The 22,478-nt window shown below is 37.5% G+C and overlaps 1 protein-coding gene across 2 annotated transcripts in view; it reads left to right on the top strand.

Moving 5' to 3' along the window:
• PRKG1 (protein kinase cGMP-dependent 1) overlaps positions 1 to 22,478 on the top strand; it is a 1,398,992-nt gene that overhangs the window by 1,344,372 nt on the left and 32,142 nt on the right. For both annotated transcript variants that reach the window (XM_068961335.1, XM_068961334.1), the window contains exon 10: positions 2,265 to 2,361. In XM_068961335.1, coding sequence (XP_068817436.1) covers positions 2,265 to 2,361 — 97 coding nt within the window. The remainder of the gene's footprint in view (positions 1 to 2,264; positions 2,362 to 22,478) is intronic.

Genomic DNA, 22,478 nt, shown 5'->3' with positions numbered 1-22,478 from the left:
TGCATTCTGTATATGTCTTTATTTATCAATGTATTTTTTTAAACCATGTTAGCCCTTACAAAGCTATTGTTCATTTCTGTGGTTCTAGGACAACAGGGGTAGGAGTCAAGACCAAGTGATAAGAGTCCCCAATACTCTTTCCAGGAATGCATCACACTCCAGACTCATTGGAAAACTACCAATTTTCTTGGATCAATTTAATCCAACCCAGAATTCTCTGGCTTCTGGAACCTCCTGAGACTTTCAGAGGGGTTAGCACTATTGTTCTCAACCCTTAACTGTTCATCAGAATCACCCAGAGAGTCAGCCAGGGAGCTGTAAAAGTGTATAGATACTGTGATACTTCTTCCAGACATTGCTGATTCACTTGACCTGTGGTGGGCCCCCTATTAAGTGGTTTCTAAAAGATGCTCAGGAAGTTCTGATGTGCAGCAAATGGCTGAAGATGACTTGTTTGGATATTTCCAGACCAATTTTATAGAGCTCAAACATAAGGATGTGGGTGGGGTGGGGGGGGGCACATCTCAAGAGCTATAAGTAATAACACCATATTGTAAATATATAAAATGGTGTCAGAGTAGTCTGAAACAGTTTACTCCCTTAGTATCTGAAATTTCTAAATCTAGCAAGCACATGGGATATTATTCAAAAACAATGTCATTAAGAATTTGACTGCCAGGAAATGCTTGAACACATACAAACTGTCACTGGGTCTGATCCCAACAGATGTCCCTTTTAGACACCTGTTGGAGTGAACTGTGCCACTGACCCTTTAAATGGGATGGAGCTTTAATTTTCCAAAAGCAGGGACCCCGTTGGAATGCTAGAAATGCACATTTGTTGCTTATGTTCCATTCTAGTAAACCATCTCCTGAAGTATTATGTGGATCTCTTGATTGTGTAGTTAATGAGATAAGTCTACAAATAGCATTCAGATTGACTAGCAGTCTTATTTATAGAGGTGTACTGGAAGGAGTTGATTTCCCATAATCAGCTAATAAGGAGAAGCAATGTTATTTTTACCTTCTCATGAGTCTTTTAAGAATTGATGCGTGAAAAACCAGAACTGTCCTCGTAAACTGGAAACTGTTGAAAGCTCACTTAGAAAGCTATTTCGCATTTCTCCCAAGTGGGGAGTCCAAATTTGTGTTTGATTATAATGGAATAGCTAACATGTTAGCACAGCTTAACACCAAACGTGCCTGTGGATGATTTTTTCCAAAACCCAACATAAACAAGCTGTGTTAGTATCATTATTTCAGGCACGTTCATCATGTCTATCTATAGCATACTACTGAATCAGGTACTGCCTGGTGGAAGGTCATGGATTACACATAGCTATTCAAATACTTTATTTTTGAGACAGCTGAATTACTCCCTGACCTGACTAGTGAGTGGGAGGATCATCTTTATGCCTTCCTGCCCTGTCTAAAAATAGTAGGGCCTTTTAACAAGGCGATATTTTAAGCAGCTCATATTCACTTGTCTCATCAGGAGACACTTATTTTGGCCACTTGCGTGTGTCCAGTTTGCCTGTCTGAAGAGTTAGACTTTTGAAGGCTAGTCTGTGCTCCTTCACACCACTCATATAAGAAACTAGCAAGCCTAAAGACACTGGGATTACTAGCTGAGAGTCAGTGGGTAATCACAAACGAAGGGAAGACACTTCTTAGGAATGTGAATATGCTTCCGAAACCATCCATTTCAGATATTTCCACATCAGTCCTCAGCTCTTTGGATCTGTTTTCGTAAACCCTGGCTGTGACTGCGCTCCAGAGACCTCAATGATCTTGCCGCTTTTAATAATTATTAATAGGAGCCACTGCCAGCCTGTGGATAAGGGAACCTAATGAGAAACTGCCATCTAAAACCTGAACGGCAAAAACAAAACCAAGCCAAACCAAACAATCCAAAACAAAACCAAAAAAGAACTACACAAACAGTCTGTGCTCACAAGAAGACGCGTAGAAAAACACCGAGATGTAACTCTGATTTGATAACTGGATTTATAAGTCCATGACTGGCATGCAGTGGGTACTTTGTATTTTTCTACTTTGAAAAAACAAGCTCAAATCTAGGTTATTCTGCACAACTGGGACCAAAAACAAAAAATTATGAGTATGGGAAAACGCAGACTCTAAAAGCAAGATGGAATTTAAGCAGGTAAACCCTGTTTCACAGTCATGTCATTCCGGTACAGTTGTACGTGGTACTCGTGTTTGCACCTCTAAGAAATTTCCATTTTTTCGCATCAAAAACTCCAGATATGAAGCTGAAGCTGCTTTCTTCGCCAACCTGAAGCTGTCTGATTTCAACATCATTGACACCCTTGGAGTTGGAGGTTTCGGACGAGTAGAACTGGTAGGTAATCATTCTTTAAATGCTTTTGAAAGTGCTGTCTTCTTTTTTAATTTCTTTTCTCCTAAAGATTCTTTTTTCTTCTCTATATATCATTCATTACTCTTGTTCCTAAATCCATACCAATACTTTCATATCAGCTTATCAGAGTTTTCAACAGTGAAATATGTAATCATTAAACAAAAAATAAACATCAATTTACTTTTTAGAAAACCTCTTCATAATAAATGAAAGGTAAACACATTTACTTAATGAGGAGTCATAAAGCACTTTTTCCCCAGCTGAGTTTCTGAGATCTTTATTTACTTCCTAAGTTCTGAGCAGTGCTCACTAACTTAATTATTCACTCTATAATCATAATAATTAAAATATAAATTTATGTATATATAAATGGAGATGAAGCATATTTACATGTAGTATATACCTATGCATAAAACATATAATTATTCTTACCACTGCTTTAAAAATTAAGTAAATGGTGTAGTTATTCTGTGATTCTGTAGTTATAAGTACCTATTGAGATTACAGTACATATATATATATATAACTGTATTAGATAATATGGTTTGAATATTTTATATATTTCACACATTTCTATTTTATGTACACATACACAGAGCTAAGGTTTAAGATGAATAAGACATTTTGATACAAGTTTATACGTTAAACACATTGCATCAATGTGGGATAAGTCAAATGAAAGCATGTTCTATTGTTTCTGTTTAAAATATAAATTTAAAAACTGACACATTGCAACAAAAACTAGAAAAAAAAAGTATTCTAGTTGCTGCTTTCCAGACTGTGTAGATAAAACCATATTTGAGGATCTGATTAATGTCCACCTCTTCTGAACGTGGAGGAGTCCCTGATATTAGACACCAGTACAGTATGTTAGGAACTCCCTGAGACTGCACAGTTCAGTAAATAGTTACTGTTGCCATCAGGTGACAGGAGAAATCCCCTTCCATAAAAGCAGTTTGAAATCCCCTTCCAAAAATCTTGATGGCAACAGTAACTATTTTTATGTTTGTCCATCTGTGCTACAGTAGGGATTTTTGAGTTGGATAGGCACAACCATGTTATTTACTTAAATATTAGACAAGAAGTGTTTAGAGCCATCAGGTATTGCGTTGAACTTGCGTTATACTTCCCTTAACACTGGCTGGAGGTACTGCGGTAACAGTGCTTCTGACTTCACTCCTGACTCATACTGTGCCTCTGAGGATCAAATATTTTCAGTTATAGGAGTGAAAATCAAGTAAGGGCCTAGGAAAAAACCTCTTTCTTTTCTGAACCCTGCTAAACTAATGCAATCTTAGATTTATTTTTCAAAAATATTGACTTTGTGATGAAATATAACTTCATATAGCTGGTGAAGACTTAATGACAGTGTTATACATGAACGTCTTTGCACTGGGGAGTGTTGGGACATAGGAAGAGCATAGAGCATGGCACTCCTAACCATGAAGTGTTTGTTGTCTGGTGTGTTTATTTATATTGTTCTTTGTGTCTAAATCCCTCTCTCTATGAAACAGCATAAAGGACAGCATCTTCTCTATTAATTTTATGCCTGTTATAGTTTTTTCAGTATTATTTTTAAAGACTTTGTACAACAAAAGAGCTGTTTTAGTTGGCCATAAGAATATCAACATTATAACTGTGGTCTCCTAAGAGGTCTGATAACTTCAAACTGGGAGCCTTTGAGTAACCAGTGAGATCTTTTATGAAATACAAGAATTTAGGATTTTTGAAATATTAGAAATCACTTAAAGACACCAAAACCCCTTCAAGCTGCATAATCAAATGCCAAGCTGATAGTGGAAAACTTCTAGAAAATTCCCTCAAAAATGTGAGGAGGCACAAACAACCACCCAATTAAGGAAGGTTTAAAGTGGACAGTTGGTAAAGAACCCACCTACCAATGCAGGAGACTCAAGAGACACAAGTTCAATCCCTGGGTCAGGAAGATCCCCCAGAGAAGGAAATAGCAACCCACTCCAGTAATTTTGCCTGGAAAATCCCATGGACAGAGGAGCCTGGCAGGCTGCAGTCCACGGGGTCGCAGAGAGTCAGACAGGACTGAACGCACATGCGCGTCCACACAAAGTGGGCATTTTAAAGGTAATGCAGTTTAAAGACACAATTTATATGTGTCTGTATGCAAGTGCATGGTTGAGTACATACATATTTATTATACTCTTCATCCCAGGAGGGGAATTGGAAGTAGTTCACCCTAACTTTCTTCTCATGGATATTCTATTTCACACTTTTACACAAATGTTTGTAGACTAATGGAAATCATAGGTTATAACTAGGTATAAGGTATAACTAGTACATCCCAGGTAGAAGGGTATGTCCTTAACCTCTGAAGTGATGTCGTCTTGTGTGATCTTGCACTTCCCAGAACAAGTGGGATAATCCAAATATCCAAGTTATCTTCACTGTTCAATGTAGACTAGCCATTTCAGTGATCACTATTACCCTAGAATCCACTACCCCAGTTCTTACCACTTACTAACTATCCTATAATATTAATTACTGGGTATGAAAAATATTCTTCTTGGTGATGATTCATTTTTACATGTATTTGGTGATTCCAAAATTAGGAGCTTGGCCTCAACCCTTTGACCGCAATTACACATACTGTTGTCATAGCTGATAGGGAATCATGGTGAGGACAAGTGTGGCCACCCAGGAGGCTGTAATGGCTACCATTAATTAACCGGCAGACGGTAAAGACTACCCGTTACAGCAGGACTCACACCCTGCATAGGGAGGAGGCGGGTCTAGACAGAGCCCAGTCCTGGTGTGATTACAGAATGTTTCCCTTCACTCCCCTCTGCAAATGGTGCACGTGAGATATATCTGTTGATTTTATAGAGTGCTATTTTATGCAGTATATCCTTCACATGAACTCATTTTACATACGCATACAGAGTAGTGCACGCGATTGTCTTACTGAACCACGAAAGACACTGGGATTCTTGGGCTCCGGAGAAGAAGAATTCAGAGGCCAGAGACGAGGCTTGATCACTCAGAGCCTTTGTGTAATAAAGTTTTATTAAAGTATAAAAGGGATAGAGAAAGCTTCTGACATAGACATCAGAAGGGGCAGAATGAGTGCCCCCTTGCTAGTGTTAGCAATGGAGTTATGTACTTTTTAACTATTTATTACAGTGAATCAAAGAATGTCTGGAGGTTGTAAAGACCTCACTAGACCCACTTCCATAATTTACATTTTAAGATAACAGGATTAGCCAGAAGGTTTTTTTCCAGAGACTGTCCTCAAGCAGGATACATTATTGTTATATAATCCTCAGGAATGTAGAGAGAAAAAAAAGTTTGTCCTTTCCCCCTCCTTGAGAATTCCAGACCCCTCTCTCCTTGGGGACACCCGGACTTCTTATCAACCTGCCTAGGAATTGACTGTCTCAATACCAAGTACATAATATTTATACCTTGAACCTACCAACCCTTACTTCAGTAGTAATGTTGATCAGATAAGTGACATTATAAAAACTACCACAATTTTTATAATAGTAGTATTTTTTAAAATGTTCCCAGATATAGATTATAAGATTATAAACTCTTGAATTGGGTATGTAGAACTAAGAAATTTGCATTTATGAACCCTATTTCCTATTAGAAGTTAGAAGTGTAGTTTTATTATCATTTGATATACAGATCATGTTCATGTTGTTTTGCTTAATACCCTTCAAACACTTCTTAGCATTTTTTAATTTTATCACTTATGTCAATTTAGATGAATTTAGATGCAGGGGTATTTTTCAGACAGATGAATTACTGAAATGATCTACTGCCAACTTTTAGAGATGAGAACATAATTTTGGAAAATAACAGAAACTTAAATATTTCTTCAGTGATGAGACAAGAAGCTTGAAGTAAAGGCCTTATATGAATGGGAGTTCTGTTCTTAAGTTATTCAGTCTAATTCATAAATACTTTTAGCATAACTGATTTCAACTACTCTCAGACATGTCTTATTCACACCCATTACCTTTGGGAAGTCATTTATACTGCTTTCCTTTCTGTGACTGGTATATGCTTTATTTTCCGTACATATTTTATTTTGAAGAATTGCTTTCTTACTTATTCAGGGCTACCTGCTTACAGAATATTTTCCGGAAGATCACATTCCATTTATAATAGCACCTTCCGTGAAATAACTTTTTTTTTAATGTATGACATTATTGTTAAAGCTATAAGCATTGCTGTAAGACATCTATGTAATCCTCTTAATTTACAAGACATAAGTATAAAATAAGGAGATTGATTTTTATAAATCACAAGTGAAAATTAATTTCATTCCTTTATGGTCACATTTCAAATTTACTCTCATTTGCTCTTGTCAGAGAGGCACTTGATTTTCAAAGTAGATTGTGTGTGTGAAAGTCGCCCAGTTGTGTCCAACTCTGCGACCCCACGGACTGTAGCCCGCCAGGCTCCTCTGTCCATGGAATTCTCCAGGCCAGAATACTAGAGTAGGTAGCTGTTCCCTTCTCCAGGGGATCTTCCCAACCCACTGATTGAGCCCAGGTCTCCTGCATTGTAGGATAATTCTTTACTGTCTGAGCCACCAGGGAAGCCCCTCAGAGTAGACTGATACAAGTCAAATTTATTAATCTAGCAGTGCTATGTGGTGGTTGCTTTAAATGTTAAATATTTAATCTATTTATTCAGCATTTCAAACCTACTCCAGAACACCATACTTGGATAAAATATAGGAACAGTGATATGGAAAACATGATCTCTGTCTTCTTGGATTATATTCTTTCTGCATCATTTATTTTATATTTATGTAGCCAGCTCTCTGCTGAGACATACAAAGTTTAATAGAAAATAGCCACTGCCTCTAGGGACTCACAGTCTTCTGAGACAGGCAATCACGCAAAGACATAAGTAAGCCCATAGAGTATGAGCAACATGTGCTCAGCACATGGAACAAAGAGCAAGACTTCCTGAATGTCTTAGAATTTCTAAGACAGACGATCAACACATTAAGACACTGACATAAATATCCTAAAGTGTTTTGGTACACTTCTCATTAAATGAACTATTGCAAGACAGTTTATTAATAAACTGATAGTAATGTTTCTTGATAAATTGATATTATTTTCTTACTAAAATAATAAAGCTTTTTATTTGAACCCAGATTTATAATTTTCAAATTGCTCTCATATCCTGTGTATAATTTTTCCTTTATAACTACTCTGGGAAGTATAATCCACATTTCACAGGAAAGAAGAATAATGTATATAAGTGACCTAAGATCACAGGTCACTGAAAGAGCTGTTGTTATTGCCCAGAACTACTGATTTTTAAACTAGAATTTCTTTTTTAATCATTCCGACTTCTAAAAATATTTAATTCTGTCACGCCAATAACAGCCACCATTATAAAATCAAACAAGTGTCACACTGCATTATCATATGCATACCTTTGTTTTCTTTTTTAAAAACAGTCTGTTAGAATTCAAGAACGTGTATTTATGATTATCCACTATTCACATCTTCCTCTGTCAAACCTTCAGAGAGTCTCTTTTCTCTTTTGTGGCTCCTAGATTAGTGTTAAAATATCTATGGAGGGAAAAATAGACATGAGACAGTATGACATGGTAGAAAAAAGCTAGTCTTTCTGGGTTCAGATCTTGCCAACTGTGTGTGATTAGTCATTTACTTAAACCTCTTGAGCCTCAGAGGTTTTTTATTGAGAATAATAAAAGGGTATGTGCCTAACAGATTGCAAAGATTGAATGAGTTAAACTCTTTAAAATAGTGCCTTCCACATAACAGGTTAGTAAGTGTTGGCAGTGTTATTATTATTATTAAAATATGCTAATAGTGACTGATCCATTGATCCACTGATCTGATGATCAGTGACCCATTGATCATTTTCGGCTTTGCCTATAGAAAAGGGAAGGGATGAAATCATTTCCCTCTTTTCTACCACTGTTAGACCAAGTCCTGAGAATACAAGCATTTCCCCAATATAAGAAAGAGCCTGAGGTCTTCAAATGACCTACAGTGAGAGCTTGTATCGAATTCCCCCAAACCACTAAGCGCCTTACCTTCTGATCTGTCATGAGTGCAGATAGGAAACAGTTTTCAGCCATCCTCACACTAAACCTTTGTGAATCTGAAGTAGTCTGCTCTAACTTATCCATTTCTCTTCTAAATTGAAAAGCCCCACCCCTTAACCTCTAAAATCATTTTTAGTGCAAACTGCTAAATCATATCCACTTTCTCCATAATTTTCTTAAACCACGGCACCCTAGTTGGGCACAACAAGGGTCTGGCTCTTGCCAAAGGGAGGACAAAGGTCACCTCTCATTTCACCTGTGGCACAGTTCCGTGATGTGAATTGCCCAGGATGGGGCAATGCAGTAGCAAGTTGTGAGAACTCTGCCTGCACTCACAACCACATTAGTGCAACAGGGTCTATGTGCTGTACATGTGTGTGTCCATACCACTCTCACGGCATTTTCCCAGCTGCTCAGTCACTATGTGCCACGTGGAAGTGACGTGGAAGACTGTGTACACCAACTTAAAAAAAAAATAGGGACTAAGAGGTGATTAGAGAAAGAAATGAGGTGAAACACCTATTGCTCAGTCAACAGAGTTTTGTTTCATTATTATGAAAGGGGAAAGCTTAACTCCAAAGGGAAACCCCATGGAAGATGAAAACTTTTCAAGAGCATCTTGCTGCCAAGCCACACACATGACTGAAATAGAATAGCTGTGGGATCACTGGGCAACGCTGCCATTTGTGGCCACAGCAGTTTATGCTGCAGATGATGCCTGGGGAAAACCCTGCCATCCTACGGCCTTGTGTCCTCAGTAACCAAAGTGAATCAGGACTCTATACTGGGTGAGCACTCAAAATGGCCTCATTTTAATACAGCCTTTTCTCTAGACATACCTTACTAGTCAATACAGTGTTGGTCTCCGAGTCATGTCCGACTCTTTGCAACCCTGTGGACTGTAGCACACCAGGCTCCTCTGTCCACTGGATTTTCCAGGCAGGAATATTGGAGTGGGTTGCCATACCCTACTAGGATTATTATTAAATGTGCCATCCTCATTTATTCTCCAAAAGAATGAAAATTAACACAAATTATTAGTTGTGATAGATAGTATTGATTTCTGAGAAAATAAGAGAGCTAAAGAAAATCCAATCTGATAAATGCTAACTGAACAGAACAGGTGCAGTCACAATACAGGCACTCCTGAGAGATACTGCGGGTTCAGTTCCAGACTATTGCCATAAAGTGAGTATCACAATAAAGCAAGAGACAGGAATTTTTTGGCTTGCATATAAAAGTTATGTATATCCTATTGCTGTTTAGTCACTAACTTGTGTCTGACTCTTTTGCAACCCCATGACTATAGTCCCCAGGCTCTTCTGTCAGTGGGACTTTCCAGGCAAGAATACAGCAGTGGGTTGCCATTTCTTTCTTCAGGGGATCTTCCTGACCCAGGGACTGAACCCACATTTCTTGCTTAGCAGGCAGATGCTCTACCACCAAGCCACTAGGGAAGGCATGTATATACCATACCGTAGTCTATAAAATATGAAAAAGCATTATGTCTGAAAAACAATGTACATACCTTAATTAAAACATGTTTGATTGCTAAAAAATGCTATCATCTGAATCTTCAGTGAGTCATAGTAGTAACATCAAGGATTGCTGATCACAGATTATGATAGCAAATACTAATGAAAAAGTTTCCAATGTTGTTAGAATCACCAAAGTGTGACACAGGAACACGAATGTGGGCAAATGCTGTTAGAAAAATGATGACTTTGACACAGAAACAATTGACATCACATTTACATTGTATTGACAACTATTTACATATGTGCTGTATTCACACCTATTTATGTCGCATTTTTATTGTATTGGATATCATAAGCAAAGAAGAGATGATTTAAAGTCTACCAAGACCAAGTGAAGTCTGACTCTTTGCAACCCCATGGACTATAGCCTACCAGGCTCCTCCATCCATGGGATTTTTCAGGCAAGAGTCCTGGAGTGGGTTGCCATTTCCTTCTCCAGAGGATCTTCCTGACTCAGGGATCAAACCCAGGTCTTCTGCATTGTAGGCAGACACTTAGGTTATATGCAAATATTATGCCATTTTATATCTGGGACTTGAGGATTTGAAGATTTTGGTATCCACAGGGGATCCTGGAGCCGATCCCTTCAGAACATTAACGGACAACTACAAATGTCGACAAAGGAGCCTGGCAAGACGCAGTCCTTAGAGTCACAGAGGCAGACACGACTGAAGCGACGGAGCAAGCATCATAAATCTTGAGGCAGTGGCCGTGTCTTTCCAAGGCTTAAGATAAATTTTGGATGAACTCTTTTATCACCAATTAATCCACTCACTCACCTTTTTTGTTTTCTAGGACATAAATTTGATTTTTTAATCCAGTGAATTTATGGTCACATCACATGCAGCAAAAGTTTATCTAGCAAAAATTTCCTAAACATTTTTTGTGGGGTATAGAAATATGAGGTGTGATTCCTACCCTCAAAGAACTTCTTGCCTTCTCCTGAGTAAGAAGATTCATACATATGAAAAACAGCAAATGAAATCTTTTAGAACGGTATTAAATTCTAAATCATGCAGAAGGATTCTCAGCATTTCAAAAAGAGAGCATTTGGAGCTGATGGTGTAGTGAGGTCCTAAGAAGACACAGAACTCAAGCTAGAGCTGAGAGAATAGGTTGGGGGTTAAATAGAGAGATGAGGAAAGGCTGTTGGGGGAAAGGCCATTCCAGGAAAAGTTTACAGCACAGAAGGCCATGTGTTTTCACAACCAAAGCAAGTGGCCTGACTAGAGGTTGTGTGAGGGAACAGGGAGAAATACCAGATGACCAATTGACAGGGTATAACCATATTATATTCTTAGAGGAGATGTACTTTAAGGCATCAGGCATTTTTGGCCATTAGGTCAAGCGAGGAACACAAATAAACACAGACTCAGCCCTGAACTTCCACCCATGAAATAAAAGAATACACTATAAGGTGACTAGGCAGGCTATTTTTAGGTGGCAGTGCTCCCAGAAATAAACATCGTAATTTCACTTCTGAATAAGGTAGTTTACTTTGTGCCAAGATGTATTCCATGTCCCTGAAAATTTTATATAAACACTTTCAATGACAGATCCCTTCCATGAAAGGGAAAAGCATCTTCTATTTATTAGTAGTGTTGAAAATAGCCATGTCCTCTTAAATCAAATGAAATGATTGGTCTTGCTTTCCAGAAATAAACTGAAAAAAGATGATTCTGAATATTTCAGTGTATCTCATCAACTGCATACATTTATAGTTCATTGCTAAGTCGTACTCTCTCCTCACATTAATGCCCCTGATGTGTGTCATATTAGGCTAAACACTGAGCTAAGTTATCAGATTTTGTGGGTCAGATAAGTGAGTGAGTGAAAGTCACTCAGTCGTGTCCAACTCTTTGCAACCCCATGGACTATACAGTCCATGGAATTCTCCAGGCCAGAATACTGGAGTGGGTAGCCTTTCCCTTCTCCAGGGGATCTCCCCAACCCAGGGATCAAACCCAGGTCTCAGAAAGGGTGAAGTTCAAGTATACCATGTATTAGGATATTAAGATCTGATTATAAGCCATTTGATTAAAAGTCTTCCAGTATGTAACCATTTCTTTAAAAATTACAAGGTTTATTTGTCTAACATCTCAAAAGTGTGACTAGAATGCAAACACTTTCATAAATTAACCTGATCACATCTCAGAGAGTAGAATTTTGCCATATATGATTCTCTCTGTGTCATTTAAACTCATTTTAAACATTCACTGAGTCAATAAGCAAAAGAAAGTGAAGTGTCAACTTATACTGAACTCCATCTATGTGGTGTTTTAAGTATTTAAGTATTAGAATAAGTGGAATTATGTGAAGTACTTAGCAGTACAAAACCATTGCATACAGTACTTCTTTATATTAATGAGATTACACATAGAAATTAAATCTTAAGGGAAAGAAACCAATTATCTGATGAAGGAAAATAATTTAAAGTATATCATAGGTAGTAAAATCAATTTTAATATCACTAGAAAATAAAATAAGTACTGTAGGGAAGAGAAATAATACATTTACATTTCACATTTCAGTAGACAATCTGAAATGTAAGTAGCCCTTTGAGTAAAAACGTATCAGTGCTAATTCTCTATTAAGGGAAATCACAAGTGTACTTTCATTTGTAAATTATTTCCATAAAATAATCCAAACTTTTGTTCATGTTGTAATTAAAAATTGAAAAGTATGGAGCTCTCTTTCTCATCTGCCTCTAAACTGAAAGTTAAATGTCTTTTTAAAAAATTAAAATGAAACTATCTCCTCTATGAACACTGCTTTGCACATCTTTTACTCAATTTTAATTTAAGAAAATATGTATTTCCTTATGTTTCTTGTCACTAGCCATAGAACTAAATTTTAGGTCTAAAGGCAAGTTACAGAGAAAATGGGGTTATGGACACTTTTCATGACAGGTGCGGTGACCTTGGGAAGGAAAACAAGGATGAAAAGGCTGTCTCTTAATTATCACTTGTGCAAATGGCAGGTGGAATCAAATGAAAAAAGATAAGACAAATCACTTTTTCTAGGTTCTTTGTTCTGAATTGATATGTTTGACCATTAATATAGATAGCTTAGTGGTTACTAAGTGCTTAATATTATACATAATAGTGCTTAATATTATGAATAAAATCTTAAGTAAAACATCTTACAACAGGGCCACACCTCTGTGCTCCTGGCTGAATAATTTTCAAACTCTGACGTCCCTATGTAACTCATTGTCCAGCCTTTCCATTCTCTGTGTCACTTGGATAGGCATCATCCAGACAGTAACAAGTTTCCATCGTTTCTCCCTCTGTATCCTATGGAACAAAACAGATGCCATGGTTCTTTCTTAAGCTTCAGACATAGATGAAGGAAAAGAAATCTATGATATTACTATGTAATGTAGAGAGACAGATAAGTAATAAAACTGTGGATAACTAGTGAGAAAAGAGGTTTTAACAACAGTGTGATATCAGACAAGCTTTTAATTAAGATTATTCTTAATGTTTCCTGAACTTGATAGTACTTTTACACAGTGAAATGTAATTCTCACAAAAGTTATCTTTTGTTTTTTTTTGATTAGGAAATGTTGAGAAGTACAGTTCAAAACTACTTTGTAGAATAGAAGCCTTCTGTGCCCTTAAAAAATTTAACTTTCTTTCACTAATGCAGTAAGTCAGTTCTTCCTGAATATTTGGGCACGTTAGTATTTCAGAGTCAGACGCGAGTAAAGCAACTTAGCAGCAGCAGTATTTCATGTCCAAAAATGTTATTTGAGTCATAGCAGTAATATTGCTTTTTCTTTCTCTGTTGAAAGAGAAACTTCCTTAAATTCAGACAGATAAATTTTTCCTATTCCTTTGCATTCAGATGGTAGGAACAACTAACTTAAAAACAGATTTAATTATGAATTATAGTAGTAAAATACTATTTATAGTGAAAGTCGCTCAGTCATGTCGAACTCTCTGTGACCCCATGGATTATACAGTCCATGGAATTCTCCAGGCCAGAATACTAGAGTGGGTAGCCTTTGACTTCTCCTGGGATCGAACCTAGGTCTCCCGCATTGCGGATGGATTTGTTACCAGCTGAGCCACAAGGAAAGCCCAAGAATACTGGAGTGGGTAGCCTATCCTTTCTCCAGCAGATCTTCCTGACCCAGGAATCCAACCGGGGTCTCCCACGTTGCAGGCAGATTCTTTACCAACTGAGCTATCAGGGAAAAAAGTATCCCTTTTAATTAGCATTCCCCCATATCTTGGAATTCATGGTAATAATGATAACGATTCTTACATAGCACTTTTAATTTTCAAAGTATTTTCACATACACCATCTAATTTGGTCTTGGAATATGTGCAACTATAAACTAATGTGGTTTTATTCTTGTAAGTGAGGAAAATGAAGCTCCAGATTACATGAACTTGGGTATGATTGTAGTTTGTGTGTTATTAAAATAATAAGACGTTACCCACAAAATACATATTATTTTGACTAGAAAAGTTTTAAGAATTTGTAATAGGTGTATACATTTTGCTTAAACTGACCCACAGTCCAACCTTTACTTGGACACAACTTTTTTGTACTTAGGGCTTAAAAGAAAAGTCATGAAATACGGAAGTCATTAAAAAAGAATAAACTGTTGTTAAGAATGTTAATAGTTTCCCAATACTAGAGTAAAAATGAAATACAGTTTTGACTAATTGGGGAACTTTTATTGAATAGGTAAAGATAAGCATAGAAAGAAAAGCATTTCTGACATGCAGTTCCTTAAAATGTAATTTAAAAACGTAACTATCACACAATTAATAAAGAAAAGAACTAGAAAATATAGATGCACATATTTTGGGGGCCTTCTCTTTTTAAAATTCCTTAAAAACTTTGTTGAGGTATAATCTGTTCACCACAAATTATACAATCACCACCACAATCCAATTTTAGAACATTTCCATCACTTTAATAAGAACCCTTGTGGCCCATTTGCAAATACTCTCCATTCCTACTCTGAGTTCCAGCAACTGCTAATTTACTCTCTCTCTCTAAAGATTATCCTTTTCACTGCATGTTTTCTTACACTAAAACTGTGTTTTACACTAAAAAGCTTTTATTTTCTAAATGTATAATTATTCAATGTAAATCTAGTTCTTTGTAGATGTAAATAAACGTGCTTAATACACAACAACTTCATGTTTTTCTTCTTTTTGAATTTTATGCTGATTTTATGTCTCCTTTATACCCTGCTTCAGCTTTGTTATTGTACCCAGTTGCTATAGAATAGAGCTGTTTACGTTGTTTGCTGAACACAGAGTTTGAGGTCAGTATCTCATAGGTCAGTTTGAGGTCAGTATCTCAAGCTGTGAAGCGATGTCTGGCAATAAGGGAATACTGGAAAATGATGGAGACAGAACCTAGGGCTTATGCATGTCTAGAGGGTCTAATAGTTGGTGTACTCATTTACTCAGCTATTAAAAGTTTTATTATGGGTCTTTTGCCTCTTTTGGTGTATCTGGTTGAGAACTGTAACTGGAATAGAGAAAGCATACTCTCCTGCACCCCAGTTTGGCTCAGTTTATCTTATAGAAGAGGACCCAAACAGTTCTCTCAGTCCAGGATTTTTTCTTGCCTTCCCTCCCTCCTTCCCTTGCTTCCCCCTCTTCCTTGCTTCCATCTTCACTTATAGAATTTTTCTTTTTACTACAGACCTTATCAGGACTTCCATAAATAACCTCAATTTAAGTAAATATGGGCTACTGAAATCTTATTATACAGACCATGGCTGTATACTTAAATCTTGAATTATTTAGAAAACTATTTCTTCCCAGTTTAAAAAATGTCAAAAATAAAGAAATGATTTTATGCCATCCCATGTGACATGGATTGCCTAATTGAATCCTGTGCTATTTTGTTTAGAGAAAATATTTGTCATTTCTGTTTTGCTGTTGTCCAGCTATTGCAAGTAGGGTGACTCTGCCTAGATTCCCTTTATGCCTTGGGGCCTGTTTTAATGCTCTTCTTGGGAAAGCTACTGCTATTTCATCCATTGTATGCGTGCTCAGTCACTAAGTTATGTTCTGACTTTGTGACCCCATGGACTGTAGAGGAACCCATCAAGCTGCTCTGTCCCTGGGGTCTTCTGGCAAGAATACTGGAGTGAGCCGCCATTCTCTCCTCCAGGGGATCTTCCCAACCCAGGGATTGAGCGTGCATCTCCTGCATTGGCAGACAAATTCTTTACCACTGAGCCACTTGAGATAGCCAGTGCTTTAGTCTTTGAAAATTAGTAACACAGAGAATGCAATAGATAAGCAGATCTCCTTCAGGTGCTGTGGCTGAGAGAACAGAATAAACGAAACTTCCACCTCCCAACAGAATATGCTTGTACTATAAATGCAGGGTCATGCTTTCAGATCATCACGTTTCCATAAGCTACCTTTTTGTTACTTGGGAAATCCACCCTTTATCCTTTGGCCCAAGCTACCACCACAAGTTTGTTGGACTGTTTCCATAAAGTTAAATATAATTAAAATATGCTTTTAAAATGTACATTATGTCAAATTTCGGATTCATAGAATTTTCCAGAACGCTTGGATGTAATTTAGTTTAGCCCTTCATGTTCTGAGAGGTGGCCTGAGGCCCAGTAAGGTTCTATGACTAATCATAAACCTACTACCAAAGATCCAAGACTAGCATCCAGGTTTCCTGTAAACTTTTCTTGAAATACAGTTGGCATATAATATTATGTTAGTTTCAGGTGTACTACATAGTGATTTGATATTTGCATACATTATGAGATGGTCACAATAAATCTAGTAATCATCTGTCCTCTTACAGTGATTAAAATATTCTATCACCATGCTCCTTATTTATATAGTACATGCCCTTGGCTTATTCTCTAACTGAACATTTGCGCCTCTTAAATCCCCTCCCTTATTTTGTGGCCCCCACCTCCTTCCACGCTGGCAACCACACGTTTGTCCTCTGTGTCTATAAGTCTTTCTTTGTTTAGTTTGTTTGTTTTGCTTTTAGATTCCACATATAAGTAAGATGTTATAGCATTTCTGTTTCAGTCTGACTCACTTCACTTGGCATACTACCCTCTAGATCTGTCCATGTTGTTGCGAATGGCAAGATTTCATTTTTATAGCTAATATTTTATATAAAACACACACCATATCTTCTTTATCCATTCGTCTATTGATGGCACTTAGGTTGCTTCCATATCTTGGCTATTTTTTTTATTATGGCTAATAACCCTGCTATGAACATGGGAATGCATACATTGTTTGGAATTAGTGTTTTGGGTTTTTTGAGCAAATACCCGGAAGTAAAATTGCTGAATCATTTGGCAGTTCTATTTTTTACTTTTAGTAGGAATCTATAAAAATTGGGTAATTGTAATTGCCTATACCAGTGGCACTAGTGGTAAAGAATCTACCTGCCATTGTAAGAGATTCAAGAGATGAGGGTCAATCCCTGGGTTGGGAAGATCCCTTGGAGTAAGGAATGGCAACACATTCCAGTATTCTTGCCTGGAGAATTCCATGGACAGAGGAGCCGGGCAGGAGGTTCATGGAGCCACAGAGTCAGACATAACTGAGTGACTGAGCACACACATACCAATTTACAATCCTACCAAGGAGGGTTCCCTTTTCTCCACATCCTCCCCAACATTTGTTGTTTACGGTATCTTTGATGATAGCCATTGTCACAGGTGTGAGGCAAATTCTCACTGTGGTTTTGATTTGCATCTCCTTTTGATGATTAGAGAAGTTGAGCATCTTTTCAAGTTTCTCTTGGCCATCTGTATGTCTTCTTTGGACAAATGTCTATTCAGTTCCTCTGCCCATTTTTTAAATTGGATTGTTTGGAGTTTTCTATGTTGACTTCTATGGTTTCCTTGTATATTTTGGATATCAACTCGTTATTGGACATATTACTTGCAAATATTTCTCCCATGCAATGGGTTGCCTTTTTGTTTTGTTGACAGTTTATTTTGCCATGCAAAAGATTTTTAGTTGGGTGTAGCCCATTTGTTTATTTTTGCTTTTGTTTCCATTCCCTGAGGAGACATTTTGAAAAATATATTACTAATACTGATGTCAGAGAGCCTACTGCCTATATTTTCTTATCAGAGTTTATTGTTTTAGGACTTACAATTAAGTCTTTAATCCATCTTGAGTTTGTTTTTTGTATATGGTATGAGAAAGTCATCAATTTCTTATGCATGTAGCTGTTTAGTTTCTCCAGTACCATTTATTGGAAAGACTTTTTTCCCTCATGTATTAACATATCCTTGCTTCCATTGTTATAAATCAACTGACCATATAAGCCTGGGTTAATTTGGGGCATTATATTCTGTTCCATTGATCTTTGTGTCTGTTTTTGTGCCAGTACCCACTTTTTTGATTACTATAGCTTCACAGTATAGTTTGAAATCAAGGGGCATTATACTTGCAAGTTTGTTCTTCTTTCTCAAGATTGCCTTGGCTACTCAGGGTCTTTTGTGTTTCCATACAAATTTTAGAATTATTATTCCTGTGAAAAACGCTTTTTGTTAGGGATTGCATTGAATCTGTAGATGAGCCTTGAGTAGTATGTTCATTTTAACAATACTGATTCTTCCATTTCATGAGCATGAAATAGCTTTTTAACTGTTTTTATTTTCTTCAATTTCTTTCATTAACGTCCTCTAGTTTTCATGATACAAGTCTTGTGCCTCTTTGGTTAGACTCCTAGGTATTTTATTCTTTTGATACAGTTATAGGTGGGATTGTTTTAATTCCTTTCTGATAGTTCATTGATAGTTTATAGAAATACAGCAGATTCCTGTATATTAATATTGTATTGTGAAACTTTACCAAATTCACTTACAGTTTTAATAGTGTTTTTTGGGGGGAGAGTGATATCTTTAGGATTTTCTATATATAATATCATGCCGTCTGTAAACAGTAACAGTTTTACTGCTTCTTTCCAGTTTGGATTCCTTTTATTTCTTTTCTGCCCTGACTATTATAGTTAGGACTTTCAGTACCATGTTTAATAAAAGTGATGGAGTGGGCATCCTTATATTGTTCTTAATCTTAAGGAGAATACTTTTAGCTTTACACTGTGGAATATCATGTTAGCTGTGGATATGTCATGTTTATATATTGAGGCATTTTCCCTCAATACCCACTTTGTTGAGAGTTTTTAATCATGAATCAGTGTAGAATTTTGTCAGAAGATTTTTGTGTCTATTGAGATATTTTATTGCTAAGTCTGTTAATGTGGAGTATCATATTAATTGATTTGCAGATATTAACCATCCTTGCATTCCCTGCTGTAAATCCCATTTGATCATGGCTTATGATCATTTTAATGTTTTGTTGAGTTTGGTTTGCTAACATTTTGTTGAGAGTTTTTGCATCTATATTCACCAGTGATTGGGCCTATAATTTTTTTTAATGGGATCTTTATCTCATTTTGGTATCAGGGTGATGTTGGCCTGGGAGAATGGATTCAGAAATGTATTTTTCTCTTTAATGTTAGTACATACAGTATTGTCTAAGAGGCCTCAAACTATCTGTATTTTTTTTTAATCCTTTTTTCATTTTTCTGTTCAGCTTGTGTGATTTCCATTACTTAGATAAGGTTCCGTATCTATTCCTCTGGGCTTCCCTTGTGTCTCAGCTGGTAGAGAATCCACCTGCAATGTGGGAGACCTGGATTCGATCCCTGGGTTGGGAAGATTCCCTGGAGAAGGGAAAGGCTACCCAGTATTCTGGCCTGGAGAATTCCATGGACTGTATAATCCATGGGGTTGAAAGAGTTGGACACGACTGAGTGCCTTTCGCTTCACTTCACTTATCATCTGATCTGTTGATCATTCTAGTGTGCTTTTCACTTCACTTACCATGTTCTTCAGATCTGTTTGGTTCTTCTTTATATTTTCCAACTCTTTGGTAAAATTCTGTGTTTATCCATGCATTTTTATGATCATTAACTTGAACTCTGTATTGGGTAGAATGCTTATCTACACTTTGTTTAGTTCTTTTTCTGAGGCTTGGTCTTATTCCTTAGTTCAGTGGTGGGGCTCAGTCCCCACAGAGCTGTCTGCATGACTTGGGCCGGAGGGGCATATCTGGGGCTGGTGCCGAGTACCCAGCACTATTAGGATAGAGTTGCTCAGTTGTGTCTCTCTGTGACCTCGTGGACTGTAGCCCGCCAGGCTCCTCTGTCCATGGGGTTCTCCAGGCAAGGATATGGAGTGTGTTGCCATTCCCTTCTCCCGGGGATTTTCCTGACTGAAGGATTGAACCTGGGTCTCCTGTATTGCAAGCAGCTTGTTTGACGTCTGAGATGAGCCGCTAGGGAAGCCTAATAGGATGGAAAGAGGACTCTGAAGTTGCACTTTGCAGTGCCTGTGTCCACATGGTTAGAACAAGCTCCCTAAAACGGCACCAAGGGTGCTCCTATTGCCCCCTCTGCCTCTCCAGAGGCTCTCAGAGATTAGTAAGTAGTTTTGATCCAGGCTCCTTTCAAACTTCTGGGACTTGAAGTGTGTGAGATTTTTGTACATGCCACTTAAGAGTGAAAAAAAGCCCTCCTGCTCTCCCTAACGCAAACCTTGCTGGTTTTCAAAGCCAGATGTTATAGGGGCTCATATTTTAGGTGTAGGACACACAGGCCAGGGAGACAAGTGTGAGATTGGACCCCTTGGAGAGGACTTCTGTGATTGTAATATTCCTCTTATTTGTGAGGTGCAGATCCAAGGGTGAGGGTCCTGACAGTATTGGGTCCTGCCCCTCCTTCTTGTTTCATGGCTGTTCCTTCTTTCTGTCTTTAGTTGCAGAAAATCTTTTCTGCTAGTCTTCATGTCACTCTCATAGATGGTACCTCTGTAAGCAGCTGTAGTTTTGCTGTGTCTGTGACAGGATACGAGTTCACCATCTCCCTGCTCTGCCATCTTGCCCACCTCTCCCTGTTATAAGCTTTTCTAAACTCACTTCACCTGTGGTCTATGGCATCAGCTCACCTAAGCAAGCCACCCTTCCCTGTTGTGCATGGAAATGTAATTTGAACTACTTTATAAAGGAACTTTGCATAATAATAGGCTATGTGATATTGTCAGTTCAAACATTAATTTAAAAATATTTTAATTACAGTATAGTTCAGAAATCCATTTTCTTCCAAAATAATTAAAAGATATCTATAGTGCTAAATCAACTATGAACTGTTAGTAAAAAGGTTCAATCGATGAACGGCCAAGTAGATTCTAAGGACCAACCCCTAGTCATTGCACTGAGCTAATTTTAACCTTGCTCTGATCAGAACCCTCTTTCCTAGTAAGTGTAAAGAATTAGGTCCACAAGGAGACAAGCCTTTATAAAGCAAGTGTTTGTCCCAGATAAAAGAAAGCACATATTTAAATATAGCCAGCAATTGTGTCTTCCAAGCTCTTTAAAATACTGGTGGTACTGCCTCTCATCTTCAGGTCCATATTATTTGGGTGCCAGATAGAGCCTGCTAGTTAAGAATGTGTCAAAATCTTTGTCAAAAATTCCCATATTAAGATTCACCTTGTTCAAGTAGATATTCTTTCAAATGGCAACCCAGTGGTTCACGTTAGAATAACTTTTTATACAAATGAAACTTTTGCTAATTTTAATTTCTGATATAACACATAGCATTACTTATAAAAAACAGAAGAAAGATATTGAGTATTAGCATTTTTTAATTCATGTTTCCTTCCTAGAATTCCTGAGAAAGAAACCAGTGTGGTACAAGGGTCAGCAATCTTTTACCTAAAGCCTCTCAATCTGCCTGCTTATTCACTGGGTAGTAGTGAAGTAGGTAGGTTGGGAATACAAACTGGTTCAAAACTTCATTCCTGTAGTGGATAATATTTTGACAAAATTGCTTTGGCCTGAAGAGACTATTAAACTAAGAAGCACAAAAGAATAAAAGCAGCTAACGGAATGTGTTCTCTGTTCCAAACACTATGTTTGCTAAATAGGCCCTTTTATTTCTTCCTCACAGGTAAGAATATTCCCATATTACAGGTGAGGAAATAGAGTTTTAGAAATGTGTCCAGGACCACAGTCCAAAAAAAAAAAAAGAAAAAAGTTGATATTTAAGCAAAGGTAGACAAGTTTCAAAATTCACATTCTCAACCAGCGCTTTAGCCTGTACATCTAGGTGGTATTGGAATGATCTGCAAAGACAGACCTGGGAATCATGCCTGACCAACCAGGCTGGGAAGGATTCCTGAGCAAAAGAAGGAAAGTATGCATTCCTTTCCTTCTCTTTTGACTGCCTGTGTTCACACTCAACACTGTCATCTCTAACTGGCCTGCTATAAAATCATTATCATCATTATTTCAAATTGGCACAAGTGGTGTTGGTATAACTAATTGGGTGGAGGTGGGTTAGTTGATAAGTCGTTTCTGACTCTTTGTCACTCCATGGACTGTAGCCTGCCAGACTTCTCTGTCCATGGGATTTCCCAGGCCAAAATGCTGGAGTGG

Source organism: Capricornis sumatraensis, chromosome 23 (assembly GCF_032405125.1).
Source record: "Capricornis sumatraensis isolate serow.1 chromosome 23, serow.2, whole genome shotgun sequence".
Taxonomy (NCBI): domain Eukaryota; kingdom Metazoa; phylum Chordata; class Mammalia; order Artiodactyla; family Bovidae; genus Capricornis; species Capricornis sumatraensis.
This window is presented reverse-complemented; position numbering and strand designations above follow the sequence as displayed.